This window comes from Pogona vitticeps, chromosome 1 (assembly GCF_051106095.1).
Source record: "Pogona vitticeps strain Pit_001003342236 chromosome 1, PviZW2.1, whole genome shotgun sequence".
NCBI lineage: Eukaryota > Metazoa > Chordata > Lepidosauria > Squamata > Agamidae > Pogona > Pogona vitticeps.
In genome coordinates this window covers 293176926-293190706 of record NC_135783.1, presented here as the reverse complement: position 1 = coordinate 293190706, position 13781 = coordinate 293176926, and the positions used below count along the sequence as shown (strand labels likewise).

Here is a 13781-nt window from a genome sequence, read left to right as displayed (position 1 = left end):
GCATCCGGAAATGAAGGCAGCTCACGCGGATCGGGGGGGATCGATCGGCTGGGGCTGCTTCCGAGAACGCGCGGAGGCCGGAGTCGGGAAGTGCCGCCCCCTCCTCCTCCTCCTCCTCCTCCTCGGGTGTCCCCCCCACTCCCACCCCCACGCCCCCTTTGAGCCCTTCCCGGTGAGAAATCCCGAGCCTGGGGAATGAAAAGAGGCGCCGCAAGTAAGAGTTGCCGCCCGTCCCCGTGTCGTGGCCGCCGGACTCGTTCCTTGCCCGTTGCGGGGGCGAGGGTGTTCGTTAGCCTTCGCCAGTGGGAGGGGCAGTCCCTGCCTGATCCCGGGAAGGGGGGGGGCTTCCCGAGTCGCCCTTCGAAAGCAGCGCCCCGGGGCCGCCGGGCTTTGAGCTGATTGCTGGAGCCCGTGGATTCCCACCTCCCCGGCCCTGTAACCGCTGCGCAGGAGGGAATGTGGCGGGTGCCCTGCGGGCTCCGTGCCCTGATGCTTGCTTGAGAGCTGGCCTCGCCACCGCCGCCTAGTTAACGGGGGAAGGGATGCATGTGGGAGAGGCTGCTCCGGAGTCGCGTGTGTTTCCCACTTAACCGTCCTTGCTCCACTCTTGAGCCTGGAGAGTTTTGGATTGGCCTCTTTCTCATTTGCAAAATCAAGCAATCCTGTCCAAAACTCATCTAGCAATGCGTTCTGTTGCATTCGTTCCAGCTTTCTTCGGAGCGAGTCACGTATAGATAGAATCGTGCTTGGCCCTGGCCTAAGAGGCTGTTTCTGACCTAGCCACTATTTTGCCATAACCTTCCCTTCTCATCTCTCACAACGCTTCTCTTTATAGTGGGCTGGCTTTATGCACTATAGAAGACAGCCTTAAAAAAAAAGATGTTATGTTCCAAAAATGGTATCTAAATCCTTGACAGCCACCCTGGTGTGGTTGTACAGCATTAGGAAAGGCACAGAAAGCGTGCTTGTCCCTGTTTGCAAATTAAAGTAGTGGTGTGTTCACCATATTAGGCAAAACAGAAGCCATTGGTTCAGTTGGTAGATATAAACATGCTTGCTTTTGCATTAGACTGACTGTTAGGAACACAACCATGGTGGCGGGTGCTCTTTTGCTGTAATGCAGTTTTTGAAATAGAAAGGGTGGTGGTTCAAAATGGCACATCACAACTCTTTATGTCACAGGTTATTGATTGTGCGGATGGGAGTTGAAGTCCGATATTTTGAAAATGTTTTACTCTGACACATAGAACTTTGTGGAGTGGCTGGTTGTTGGAAATTCATCACATACATGTGTACATAAAAGTACAATACATTAAAAAATCTTCAGAATAATTTTCTTCAGGCTAGCTGGCTCCAACAAATTTAACTGGGATGTGTAATATGCTTCTCAAAATGTGCAAAGTCTAGCCATCCGTAGCTACCCAACTTTTGGGAAGTGATCTAACTGGTCAGACTTGATAAATATGGTACACTGTGTCTGTACTGTGCTGTATATGGAAATTATTTTGTAGATTCACAGGAATCCAATAGCATACTCCAGAAGGCAAAAAATTGCATAAAATCATCTGGTGATCTTTCTATATGATAAGATATAGTTGTTTTCCTGGCTTGTAGTACACCTTTAAAAATATTTAATTGTATCAGCCAACAATTTGATTGTTTTCACTGACATACAATACAGCAGAAATCTGTACTAAAGACTCTCCAATATCTGTTACATTTTAGATTGCTGGAGGTCAGATCAAGGCAACAACATGGACTCGCTGGAGGAGACTGGAGGTTCCTCAGCAGAGGAAACTGGAAATTCTTCAGCAGAAGAAAACTATTTTGTGAATTACACTTTCACTGACCGTTCTCATTCAGGCCGTGTAGCCCAAGGAATTATGAAATTATGCCTTGAGGATGAGCTCTTTGCTGATGTCACCATTTCTGTAGAAGGCAAAGAGTTCCAACTACACCGGCTAGTCCTCTCAGCTCAGAGTTGCTTCTTCCGTTCTATGTTCACCTCCAATCTGAAGGAGGCACATAACCGGGTGATTGAATTACGGGACGTTAGCGAGAGTGTCTTCCAGCTTTTAGTAGACTATATTTATCATGGAACAGTGAAGCTGAGGGCAGAAGATTTGCAGGAAACGTATGAGGTGGCAGATATGTACCAGCTTACTGCCCTCTTTGAGGAGTGTTCTCGTTTCTTGGCTCGGACTGTACAAGTAAAAAACTGCTTGCAGATTATGTGGCTGGCAGACCAGCATAGTGATACAGAGCTCTACACAGCTGCCAAACACTGTGCCAAGTCATACTTATCCCAACTCAAAGAAACAGAGGAGTTTCTGCACCTTCCTCTCCGTCTCCTGACAGATATTGTCTCAGGTAGGTAGAATGGCAAGTGAGACCATGTTCTCTGCTCCAGGTATTTGGGGATAATATGGTTTCTCATAACAGTTAACGAGACCAACTTCTCAGTTTCTCTCACACATTTAACATTTAAAAATAACATACTATCTGGCCTCAAAGAGGCAAGGTAAATTTCAGTTTTGCAAAAAACTCCCTAGGGCCTAAAATTAGCTTGTGGGAGGGGGTGTTGGGGTTTGCATGTTATCCACAGACTGTTACTACTCATGCTACATGACCTGTACCATGAGCTAAACACCAGCATCTTGGTTCTGCTGCAGACTTATCAGTAGCTTTTGAGATCATCTGTCATCCTGTAGGAACTTCTGGTTGGGACTAGAGATGGGAGTTTGTGGAAAAAAAAGAACTCCCAGCCCCATAAATCAGTGGGAATCTCGGGGCCAAATTGTCGGACTGGGAGCTGGTCAAACAGCAGGAGATGTAGCAGCTGCCCTACCTCCATGCCATTCCTGCACCATTTTTTCTGCACGTCTGAAAGGTATTCCACTGTACCTTGGTGAGTCATTGCAACTTGAATACATGGGGAAATGAGTCCCTACAGAAGCTGTTCTCCATAAAGACTACGGAGGCAGCCTCTGTAGGGACAGTTTGCTCCATGCGCACTTGGAAGTTGCAGGGAATCTTGCAATTCACAAAGGTGCAGCAGGGCACATTTCAAAGCCATTTTACACCTCCCTGTCCCATAATGTGGCCTGGGGGTTCTTGCCCAGTTATGGTACTGGGAGCTCTTTCCCCCCTAGTTGGGACTTGGAGGCAGTATTTTAGAATACTGTAGTTGTTATAGTTGTTAGATAATGTCACAATCCTCTGGAAAAAAACACAAGTTCATCATCTATAAACCCTCCTGGACCTCATTTTAACTCTGGATGATCAGGTGATACCATATTTTTCGCTCCATAAGACGCACCTCTCCATAAGACGCACCAAATTTTTAGGAGAAGAAAACAGGAAAAAAATAATCTGTTTTCTTCTCCTAAAAATTGGTGAGCCTTATGAAGAGGTCGGTCTTATGGAACAAACCCTAGGACCCTTTGGAGGCTCACCCAGCCCCCCCGGGAGGCCAGAGGGGGCGAAATCGCCATCTTCTGGGACTCTTCTGAAGCTTCCCAAACCTCAAAAGAGTCCCAGAAGGTGGCGATTTTGCCCCCTCTGGCCCGGTGGGGGGGGGCAGGGTGAGCCTCCAAAGGGTCCTAGGGTGTGTTCCAGGACCCTTTAGAGACTCACCCTGCCCCCCCCCCGGGTCTCAGAGGGGGCGAAATCGCCGCCTTCTGGGACTCTTCTGAAGCTTTCCAAGCCTCCAAAGACCCAGAAGGTGGCGATTTCACCCGCGCTGGCTCCGTGGGAGGTGGGGGAAGCGTTGCAAGGGTCCGAGTGAGCCTTCCAGGACCCTTGCGATGCTCCCCTACCCCCCACGGGGCCAGCGCAGGCGAAATCGCCAGCTTCCAGGACCTTTTGTGAAGCTTGAAAGCCTCACAAAAGGTCCTGGAAGGTCACGATTTCGCCCCCACTGGCCCGTGGTGGGTGGGGGAGCATCACAATCATCCTGGAAGGCTCACTCAGACCCTTGCGACGCTCCCCCCCACGGGGCAGCGGGGGCAAAATCGTGGCCTTCGCTCCATAAGAGGCACAGGCTCCCCCCACTTTTTTGGGGGGGAAGAGCGTCTTATGGAGCAAAAAATACGGTAATTCTAGTCGGGAACAAGGCATATGCACGGGTGTGCGCAACTCCACCTCATGCCGTGCAGCTCTTTTCCTCCTCCACACAACGATCTTGTTTACCTCCTTTGGTTCTAGTCATGATGGAACCCCTGCACGCGGGTGGGGGAGCAGAGTTGCGTGCGTACACAGAGGTGAAGTTGTGTGAGAGGCGGAGCCCTGCCCAGTGGGACTGAAAATTAGAGGGTACATTGGTCGGGAGCAACACACCCTCTAGCTTTCAGCTTCACTGGGTGGCGATCCGGCTCTCATGCTTGCAACTTTGCTCCTGCATGCGGGCACGACTCCTGCACTCACGCAGGGTTCCTTTGCGACCAGAACCTAACGTGACCACTGTGCGGAGGGGGAAGACAGCTGTGTGGAGGGGGCCAGAGGCACACACACAGGAAGCTATGCTTGTTTCTAGAGAAGGTTGATTTGACCACAGCAATATATATTCTATAGAAGTCAATCTGGACTACTGAAATACACTGCATGGGTCTATCTTTGAAAAGTGTCTGGGATTTCAGCTTGGTCAAAATGCTCAGGTATAAGACATAGTCCAGACCAGACCAGTGTCAAGCATAGGAATCCTAAGACTAAAAAACTGCACCTTAGTTGTCATGGTCACAGTTCCAAGTGCTGTTGCGACACTGAGTTACAGTGTGATTCGAGATCCCACAGGTGTCAATCTGGATAGCTTAGTGGTTTGAATATCTGGCTCTTCAGCCCAAGGTTGGGAGTTTGGTTCCCTGTGGTACCTCCTGTGAGAGGAGCCAGACTGTGCGGCCTTGGGCAAGCTGCACAGTCCCAGGATGTCTCCAGAAGAAGGGTGTGGCAAACCACTTCTGAGCATTCTCTACCGGGAAAAGCCTGAAAAAGGGTTGCAGTCAGGCAGAACTGTTGGGTAAGGGTAAGATGGTGATGGTTATAGTCAGTCTAGATGTAAAAATAATTCACAGAGTGCTTTCTATTTATTTTTATTTATTTTTGTGAATTCTAAACCATTATTTGTTTTGTCTTCTTGGCTCCTCATTAGGAATTTTTTTCTCCTTCAGCAGTTGGACTTTTTCTTTACCCAAAGTAGTGTACTATCTTTTTGTTTCTGATATTTATCACTGATCCTGTTTGTAATTTTTTCTGTTGGTTTTTTTTTGCTTGCTATATTTTATTAGGCTTCATTGTATTTTATAATTTCTGCTATGATACATCTTTAACTACATGAGGAAAAGTGGAAGATATGTATTTCAAATAGTAAATAAAAGAAAAAATATTGTGTGCTTAAAGCAAGAAAATAAGGCTAGCATTTGAGAGATCTAGTGAATTTTTCAAAAATAGTTACTAGTAGTTTTCAAAGCCACTAAATAGACAGTGGTTAAATATTTATGAATTACAAAGCTTATTTTTTTAAAAAAAATCAGCTTGTTTAAGAAGTAGCAAGGAAATATCAGATATTACAGTTAGAAGTGGAACAAAATCATTTGGATCAGGTGGGCAAATTGTGGTCCTCCAGGTATTGGACATCCACTGCCATCATCCCTAGCCAACATAGCCAAAGGTGAAGATTGCTGGACATGACAATCCTACAATATCTGGAATGTTGCAGTTTGTCTGTCAAGGTTATAGATAATTAAAATGTTAGTAGCTCAAGCTGTAAGTAAAGTCATGGTTGAGATTATTGGTTCCATCTGAGATTACTGCTCAGCTAATTAGGGGTACACTTACACCTGGACCCTCTCTGTTTGGGAAGCGAGCAGTCCTTCAGGGGACCTTGTTTCTGACACCTGTCCACTCAAAAGCATTGGTAGTTCTGTGGAAAACAATGGTTTCTTAAGAGGTAAGGATAGAGTTTGGAATGGTGTTTCTTTTAGCAATCTTTAGAATTCAGGTAGTGAGCAAAGTCGTTTGTAAAAGTATGATGTCATTGCAGTCTGTAAGAATTTCCAAGGAACAATCAATGTGAAATAAGTTGGTGCATGTTGTTTACATGAACATTATTTATGCACCAGTAGTAGGCATCCTTCAGTCTCTAGAGACTATGGTAAAGTGCTCTCTATGGAGGCCTTGAAACAGCATCTAGTGTGGCTGAGAAGGCCAATTCGAGAGTGACAATCCCTTCCACACTGAAGATAAATACAATCTGTTCCCTGTCCAGCTCCCTGATTTTGCTGGTTTCAGGACTGCCTCTGCCTTGGCTTGCTGAACAAGAGTCTCTTCAAATTGGGAGAGGCCATGCTGCACTGCCTGCCTTCAATCTGAACACTCAGACGTCAAAGTTTCCCATCTGTGGAGGTCCATTCCTAAGTCCTTCAGATCCCACTCGCAGATATCCTTGTATCGCAGCTGAGGTCTCCCTCTGGGGCGATTTCCCTGCACTAATTATTCATACAGGAGATCTTTTGGCATCCGACCATCAGCCATTCTCACGACATGCCTGAGCCAACATAGGCGTCGCTGTTTCAGTAATGTATACATGCTGAAAATTCCAGCTCATTCTAGGACTACTCTATTTGGAACTTTGTCCTGCCAGATGATACCAAAAATGCGTCAGAGACAATGCATATGGAATGTGTTCAGCTTCCTCTCCTGCCATGCACATAGGGTCCAGGACTCACTGCAGTACAGGAGTGTGCTCAGGACACAGCATTTATAGACCCGGATCTTGGTATATGCCATCAGCTTCTTATTAAGCCATACTCTCTTTGTGATTCTAGAGAACATGGTAGCTGCTTTGCCAATGCATTTATCCAGCTTGATACCTAGGAAGAGCGTGTCAGAGATCATTGAGCCAAGGTACACAAAGTCATGAACAACTTCCAATTCTTGCGTAGAGATGGTAATAGAGGGAGATGAGTCCATGCCCTGGCCCATGACTTGTGTTTTCTTCAGGCTGATTGTTAGTCCAAAGTATTGGCAGGCCTTGCTAAAACGAGTCATGTGTTGTTAGAGGTCTTCAGCAGAGTGGGCAACAATGACTGCATCATCGGCAAAGAGGAAGTCCCGCATGCATTTCAGCTGGACTTTGGTCTTCGCTCTCCATCTAGAGAGATTAAAGAGCTTTCCATCTGATCTAGTCTGGAGATAGACACCTTCTGTTGCAGTTCCAAAGCCATGTTTCAGCATGACAGCAAAAAAAGATCCCAAACAGTGTTGGTGCGAGGACACAGCCCTGTTTCACTCTGCTTCGGATGTCAAAGGGATCTGATGTTGAGCCATCAAAAACTACAGTGCCCTTCATTTCCTCATAAAAGGACCTGATGATGTTAAGGAGCTGAGGTGGACATCCAATCTTGGGAAGTACAGTATTTTAAAAAGGCCATCCCTGCTAACCAAATCAAAGGCCTTTGTGAGATCTATGAAGGCCACAAAGAGTGGCTGTTGTTGTTCCCTACATTTCTGTCTGAGGGGAAATACCATGTCGGTGGTGGATCTATTAGCTCGAAATCCACACTGTGATTCTGGATAGACTCTGTCTGCAAGCACCTGGAGTCTCTTCAGCACAACATGGGGCAGCAGCTTCCCTACAATGCTGAGAAGAGAGATAACCATGGTAGTTTTACAGTCGCCCCTGTCTCCTTTGTTCTTATACAATGTGATGATGTTTGCATCCTTCATATCTTGTGGTACTCCACCTTGCCTCCACCTTGCATACAGCTCGGTGGTGATGATGTCTTTACAGCACTTCAGCTGTACTCTACTGAGATCCATTGTCTCACCTACTGTGTGGAGTGAAAGAATCCTGTCTCTGCAGCTCCACTCATCAGTGGGACCGGTCACCCTCATTAGTGCATTATGCACCAGTAAGGAGATGCAGTAAATATTTAGTTGATCAAATACTCTAGTATAAGTCGAATGAAGTCAGTTGATGAAGTCAGTTACTTCCCTAGTTAATCCCCACTGTTGTTTTTTAATTTTTGATAAACCATGCTACATATTCTGCATTGTGATCAAATAAGTTGGGTTGTAGCTGACTCTTATCCATCACTAGTAACATAGAAACAGAATATATTTCTTGTTCTGCAAAGCCTGCTCTCATTGCTCCAAATCTGCTCCCCGAGATTGGGGGACTCTCAGGAGTTGATCTGTGGAGGCCTTGGCAGGGGAGGTCAAGGCATTTGTATGATTTGGATGTTACCCACTGAGTTCTGTTTGTTCAGGCTTTGGAGCCAGGCCAGTCGTTGCAGAGCCAATGCTAAACAAAAGGTTTGGTGTAAAAACACAACATGGGGTTTAAAAGATAGGGCTGTCATAGAGAATCATGCTAACATCTCCTGTGATAGTGAGAGTTTATATAGCCAGTATGACTCCTGTTTTGCCTTTCTAATCAGGCACTTGTAAAACCTACTGACCATATCTGGAGAACCATCTCTTTTCTGCTGGGTAGAATGTGAGAACTTTAGGCTCTGATCTATTGTCTTCACTTCAAGTTTTCTATTTCACTTGGTCCCTTTTTCAATGGATTGCAGGGACTCCTCTGTGTTCCTCATGTTGCTTTAAGTAGAGCAGCTTCTGCCAGCTCTTCTACAATAAAATGTCCAACAACAGAGTAGTAGATGATACATGCAAGCTGGCCTCTTCAAACCATTCTACTTACGATTGAAAGAAATGACCATCCCCTTTCTTGCATTTGTGTTACCTAAAAGTCGATTCATAGATATTATAGGTGAAAATAAAATAAAAATAAATTCCCCTTCTACAACTACTACTCAGAGATGTTATAAACCTGGATTGGGATTTTTGGAAATTTAGAACTTCCAGAAAAACCTCTGCTTTGCTTTCTTCTTTCTTCTCTCTCAGAAATCTGCCTAGGAGTTTCTAGGAGAGGATTCAAAAAATCCTACCTCTACTGTAAATTATACCTGTTCCTTCTGGAGATACAGATTTAACAGTAACCATGTGTTCCTCAGTAATATTATCTACTGCTAAAAAAAATCAAATAATTGATGATGTAGCAGGCTTTCTACTGTCTGTCCCCCTATGCACATTTTCATTTTGACCACTTGTGTAACGGGGTATTCACTATCCCCTTGTACATGTTGAAGCTCTGTTGCTTTAGATCAGGGGTTTTAAACTCAATTTACCTGGGGGCCGCTAGAGGCAGAGTCTGGGTGAGTCTGGGCCGCATCAGATTTTCCGCCAAGCGGAGCAAGAGCCCGAGTTCCCTTAGCCGACAGACAGGTGGGCTGGCTGGCAGGCTGCAGTTCTGGAAGGAGAGTGCAAGAGGTGCTGTCTTGGGAGAGAGCCAGCGAGCGAGGCAAGGCTTTTTTTTTAACTCTTGACAGCAGAGGATGTGTGGGCACTTTGGGGGGGCAGGCAAGGCGAGGGCCACAAACTATCATCTGGGGGGCCGCAAATGGCCCCCGGGCCGCATGTTTGAGACCCTTGCTTTAGATGGAGCTTCAGTATTTGACTAACACAACTGTGAATCAGAAGTCATGCAGTGTTGCTCCTGCTGGGCATAACACACCTAATTTCCTGACAGAATTCTGGCGTGTCTAAGCAGGCCCCTGTGTGTGTGTGTGCATGTGTGCGTGCGCGGCCCTTTTCAGGGTTTTCTAGGTAGACAGTACTCAGAAGTGGTTAACCATTCCCTTCTTGTGGGGGCATCCAGGAACTGTGCTGCTTCTACTGGCACTGTGGGACCATATCGCTTGCTTAAGGCAGTGCGAGTGGTAGGGCACATTACCCTGATAACCACACCTTCTAGGTAGTCTTGGCTGGACCCTCTCCTAGGAGGCACTTTGGAGGTTCAAATTCCTAGCACCTAGCTCTGTGGCCAGGTGCTCCAGTCCACAGAGCTATACTGGCACTACATAGTATATATAGAAAAGTGCGTTATGGCACATTTTGAAATAAAATGCGTAAGCCTAAACAAGCACATGATGTTCGCACATTTTTCTTTTAAGTTACAAACGAATGCTAGCACTCCAGTTCAGGAGAAATAAGCTGGCTTCATTCAAAACAATAGCAAACAATGTTTAACACATCTGTTGCCTCAGCCACTTAATTGAAATCCCCATTAACCTACTGGCTTCTACAGCCACTGATCTTATTACTAGCAATGGGATGAAAGAAACAGAACCAGCTTTCTCCAGAGACAGGGAAGTTTACTGCTTTGAGGAATAGGAAGCTCTCCTAAGATTGTTTCAGGCAATGAATTTGTCCTGAATCAGATCTGCACCATGGTTGCAAATTGTAAACACTCTCAAAACGTTTCCTATATCTGTAAACAATGTATCAAGTTGCAATATGTCAGGATTTGGTGCCCTCAATTGGATTTTTTTTATTGTATTATTGTTAAAAAAAAGATATTGAATGTGTTGATAGTGGTACGTATGTAAATTGAATGCCAGAAACCACTACAATGGTGCTTTTCATACGGTTATAAAATTATCATTTGACAAGGAAAAAAGTATATAAAATCCTCTCTTAAGTTATCCAAGGATAAAGGAAGGTCTCTCTGATCATTTAACTGTAGGAGAGAGAAAATGGTAATCTAGTCCTGTGGGTAGCATTGCAGCTGTATTTCATAGGTAGGTCATGGACTCATTGGGTCACATTTCCACAACTTTGTGGTCCTATGTAATACAGGAATGCCAACCTACATGGGCTGTTTCAATAGATAAACTGGATGAAAATAAGGGGTGTACGTACTTGTTATACTAATGCAGTAAAGGTTAAATAGTTCATTATTTTTACTTTTGTAATCATGTAGATGGAGTACCGTGTTCCCAGAATCCAACAGCTGCCATAGAAGCATGGATTGGCTTTAATAAAGAAGAGCGTGCAGATTTTTTGGAGATACTGCGATCAAGTTTAAAGGTATCTGATCAAATACATGTTTTTTGTTTGGAGAAGACCAGTAAAGGTAGAGGTATATAAAATTGTTCATGATGTGGTGAAAGTAGATAGGGAGACTTTTTTCTCTTTATTGTAGAAGATTCCAGGTTATCCAGTGAAACTGAAAAGTGGGAGAACTCCAAATGGATAAAAGGAGGTACTTTATACATCCCATAATTACACTGTCCAATTCAGTACAAGATGCAAATTCCCTATAAGATGGCCTCCAACGTGGACAAGTTTAAATAAACTTACTAAGTGTAATGGTTAGTTTGATCATGATGGCTATGTATTATTTCCAGTTGCTGGGATACATACACAGGTTAATGCTGTTGTGCTCATATTCTGCTTGTGGGCTTCTCATAAACAACTGGTTAGCAACAGAGGGAACAAAATGTTAGACTAGATAGGCCTTTTGGCTTATGCCACAATCTTACATTCTTAATCCTCTTGGTGTTTCATCTCTACCTCTACTATACAGTGGTGCCTCGCTTAGCGATCGCTCCATTGAGCGACGAAATCGCTTAGCGACGGAATTTTTGCGATTGCTTTGCGATGGTCCCTATGGGGTTTTTCGCTTTGCGATGATCGTGGGGAAGCGATCATGGCAAAATGATCCTTTTTTAACAGCTGATTGGCAGTTTCAAAATGGCCGCCGGGAAAACAAAATGGCCACCTGCTGTGTTTCCTCGCTTTAGAGGCACCGAAAATGGCCGCCCCTATGGAGGATCTTTGCTTAAAGGTTAGTTTTTAGCCCATAGGAACACATTAATCATGTTTTAATGTGTTTCTATGGGCTTTTTAATATTGCTTAGCAATGAAATCACTTAGCAACGTTTTTTCTGGAACGGATTAATGTCGCTAAGCGAGGCACCACTGTATAATGAAATGTAGCTATGGCTTCAGAAACAGAGCTTTAGCATGTATAAGGGGATAGTGAATGATCAAAACATAGAATGCTCTTAATGCTGGACTTCATTTTTGGCACTTAGTTCATTGTGAAAATATTACTTGCCAGTGTGGTGCTTCCACAACTGTCTTTTGTATATTTAGTCTGAGATACAGGATTTTGAAGGACCTTAGGGCTATTGTTTGGCTGGTAGATTGCCTAATATTGTGTAGCAACCTAAAGCATGTGCAATGATTTAATAAAAAGCAGGTTCTTATCTGAATTGTGAAACCCCAAACCTAATGTATTGGGCTGATAGCAGGAAAGTTCATGTACCTTTTCTTATGTTGCTTCTCAATTCAGTTTGTGAACATAGACCTATACAAGGCTAATGGATGTTCCATTTGTTCCTTAGGAAATCGGAGAGAATGTTCATATCTACCTGATTGGAAAGGAGTCTTCTCGTACACATTCTCTTGCTGTCTCCCTCCATTGTGCTGATGACGACTCTATCAGTGTTAGTGGTCAAAACAGCTTGTGTCACCAAATCACTGCAGCTTGTAAGCATGGTAGTGACCTCTATGTTGTTGGAGGATCCATTCCACGGCGCATGTGGAAATGCAATAACACCACAATAGACTGGGAGTGGTGTGCTCCCCTGCCCCGTGACAGGCTCCAACACACTCTGGTTTCTGTGCCTAGCAAGGATGCAATTTATTCCCTGGGCGGCAAAACACTGCAAGATATATTGTCCAACGCTGTCATATACTACAGAGTGAGAGATAATGTATGGACAGAGACTAGCCAGCTGGAAGTAGCGGTGTCTGGGGCTACCGGTGTCAATCTCAATGGCATCATTTATTTGTTGGGTGGGGAGGAGAATGACCTTGACTTCTTCACGAAGCCTTCGCGGCTGATCCAGTGCTATGACACCAACACTGAGAAATGCCACGTGAAGCCTTATGTGTTACCTTTTGCAGGCTGCATGCATGCTGCAGTGCACAAGGACCTGGTGTTCATAGTAGCAGAGGGGGATTCTCTTCTGTGCTACAACCCTCTGCTAGATAGTTTTACCCGGCTTTGCTTGCCAGATGCTTGGAGCTCAGTACCATCCCTCTGGAAAATAGCTAGTTGTAATGGGAACATCTACATCTTTCGGGATCGTTACAAAAAAGGAGATACTAACACCTTCAAACTCAATCCAGCGACCTCTGTGGTGACAGTCACTAGTGGCCTCAAAGTGCTACTCACAAATCTGCAATTTGTGTTGGCCTGAAAGAAGAATTAAGCACTAAGACAATGGAGACATTCCATTAAGCAGATCAGAGATGTATAGATCTTCCCCAGGTCCTGCTCCTTGAGACAGATCACAGAAAAGTCAGAGAGCTCTTCCCATCCAGTGGCTCCTCATAAGCAGCAGCAACATCATAACTTGCTGTCACTAGCACTTAATTAGTGCAGCCTGGATTTCTGCTAGCAGTGTGGTCTTCTGCTGGTCAGTTTCTTGTATCCCAAACCCCCACAGCTAAGAGGCTTCTTAGGCCTAAAACCTTTACCACCAGCAAATGCAAACAAAGGAGTTGCATCTGCAATTCCTATGTTGCAGATGACAACATTTTTTTTTTCAAAATATATAACATCCCTTAGAGCGACAACTACTAAACAAGTGATTTCCTTTAATGGTTACTTCCCTCAGTCACAGCTGCAGGAGACTAGCCTTTAGCCAGAGGTACTGAACATAAACAAGCATTGCAGTTTTCTAGATTGTATTAGGAAAATATGAGATTGTACTTCCCTGCGCTGGGACTACCTGAAAAGAAAGGCAAAACTGCCATTGTGCCAATGTTGGGGTCCCCTGCCCTGATGTTTAGTGTCAAACATACTTAGTAATACTTTAAAGACCTTTGGGATACAAAATTCAATAAAGGCCTCTATTGGAACAACA

At 44.8% G+C, this 13781-nt stretch overlaps 1 protein-coding gene across 2 annotated transcripts; it reads left to right on the top strand.

Annotated features, from left to right (window-relative positions):
* The first annotated feature begins 36 nt into the window (after positions 1–36).
* Positions 37–13779, top strand: KBTBD4 (kelch repeat and BTB domain containing 4). 2 transcript variants are annotated; one of them, XM_072986078.2, is made up of 4 exons: positions 37–172; positions 1726–2370; positions 10823–10929; positions 12252–13779. In XM_072986078.2, exons 2-4 carry the CDS (start codon positions 1755–1757, stop codon positions 13110–13112), a joined length of 1584 nt encoding a protein of 527 aa, XP_072842179.1. In that variant the 5' UTR covers positions 37–172; positions 1726–1754; the 3' UTR covers positions 13113–13779. The 2 variants fall into 2 exon arrangements, with proteins under 2 accessions (XP_072842179.1, XP_020655198.2); XM_020799539.3 differs by having other exon boundaries at positions 54–214.
* Positions 13780–13781: the final 2 nt, after the last annotated feature.

Bases quoted from the DNA above. Each gene is read 5' to 3' on its own strand.
- KBTBD4 (XM_020799539.3), top strand. The intron at 2,371-10,822 runs GTAGGTAGAATG...GTAATCATGTAG, and splicing joins CCTGACAGATATTGTCTCAG to ATGGAGTACCGTGTTCCCAG. The intron at 10,930-12,251 runs GTATCTGATCAA...TTTGTTCCTTAG, and splicing joins TACTGCGATCAAGTTTAAAG to GAAATCGGAGAGAATGTTCA.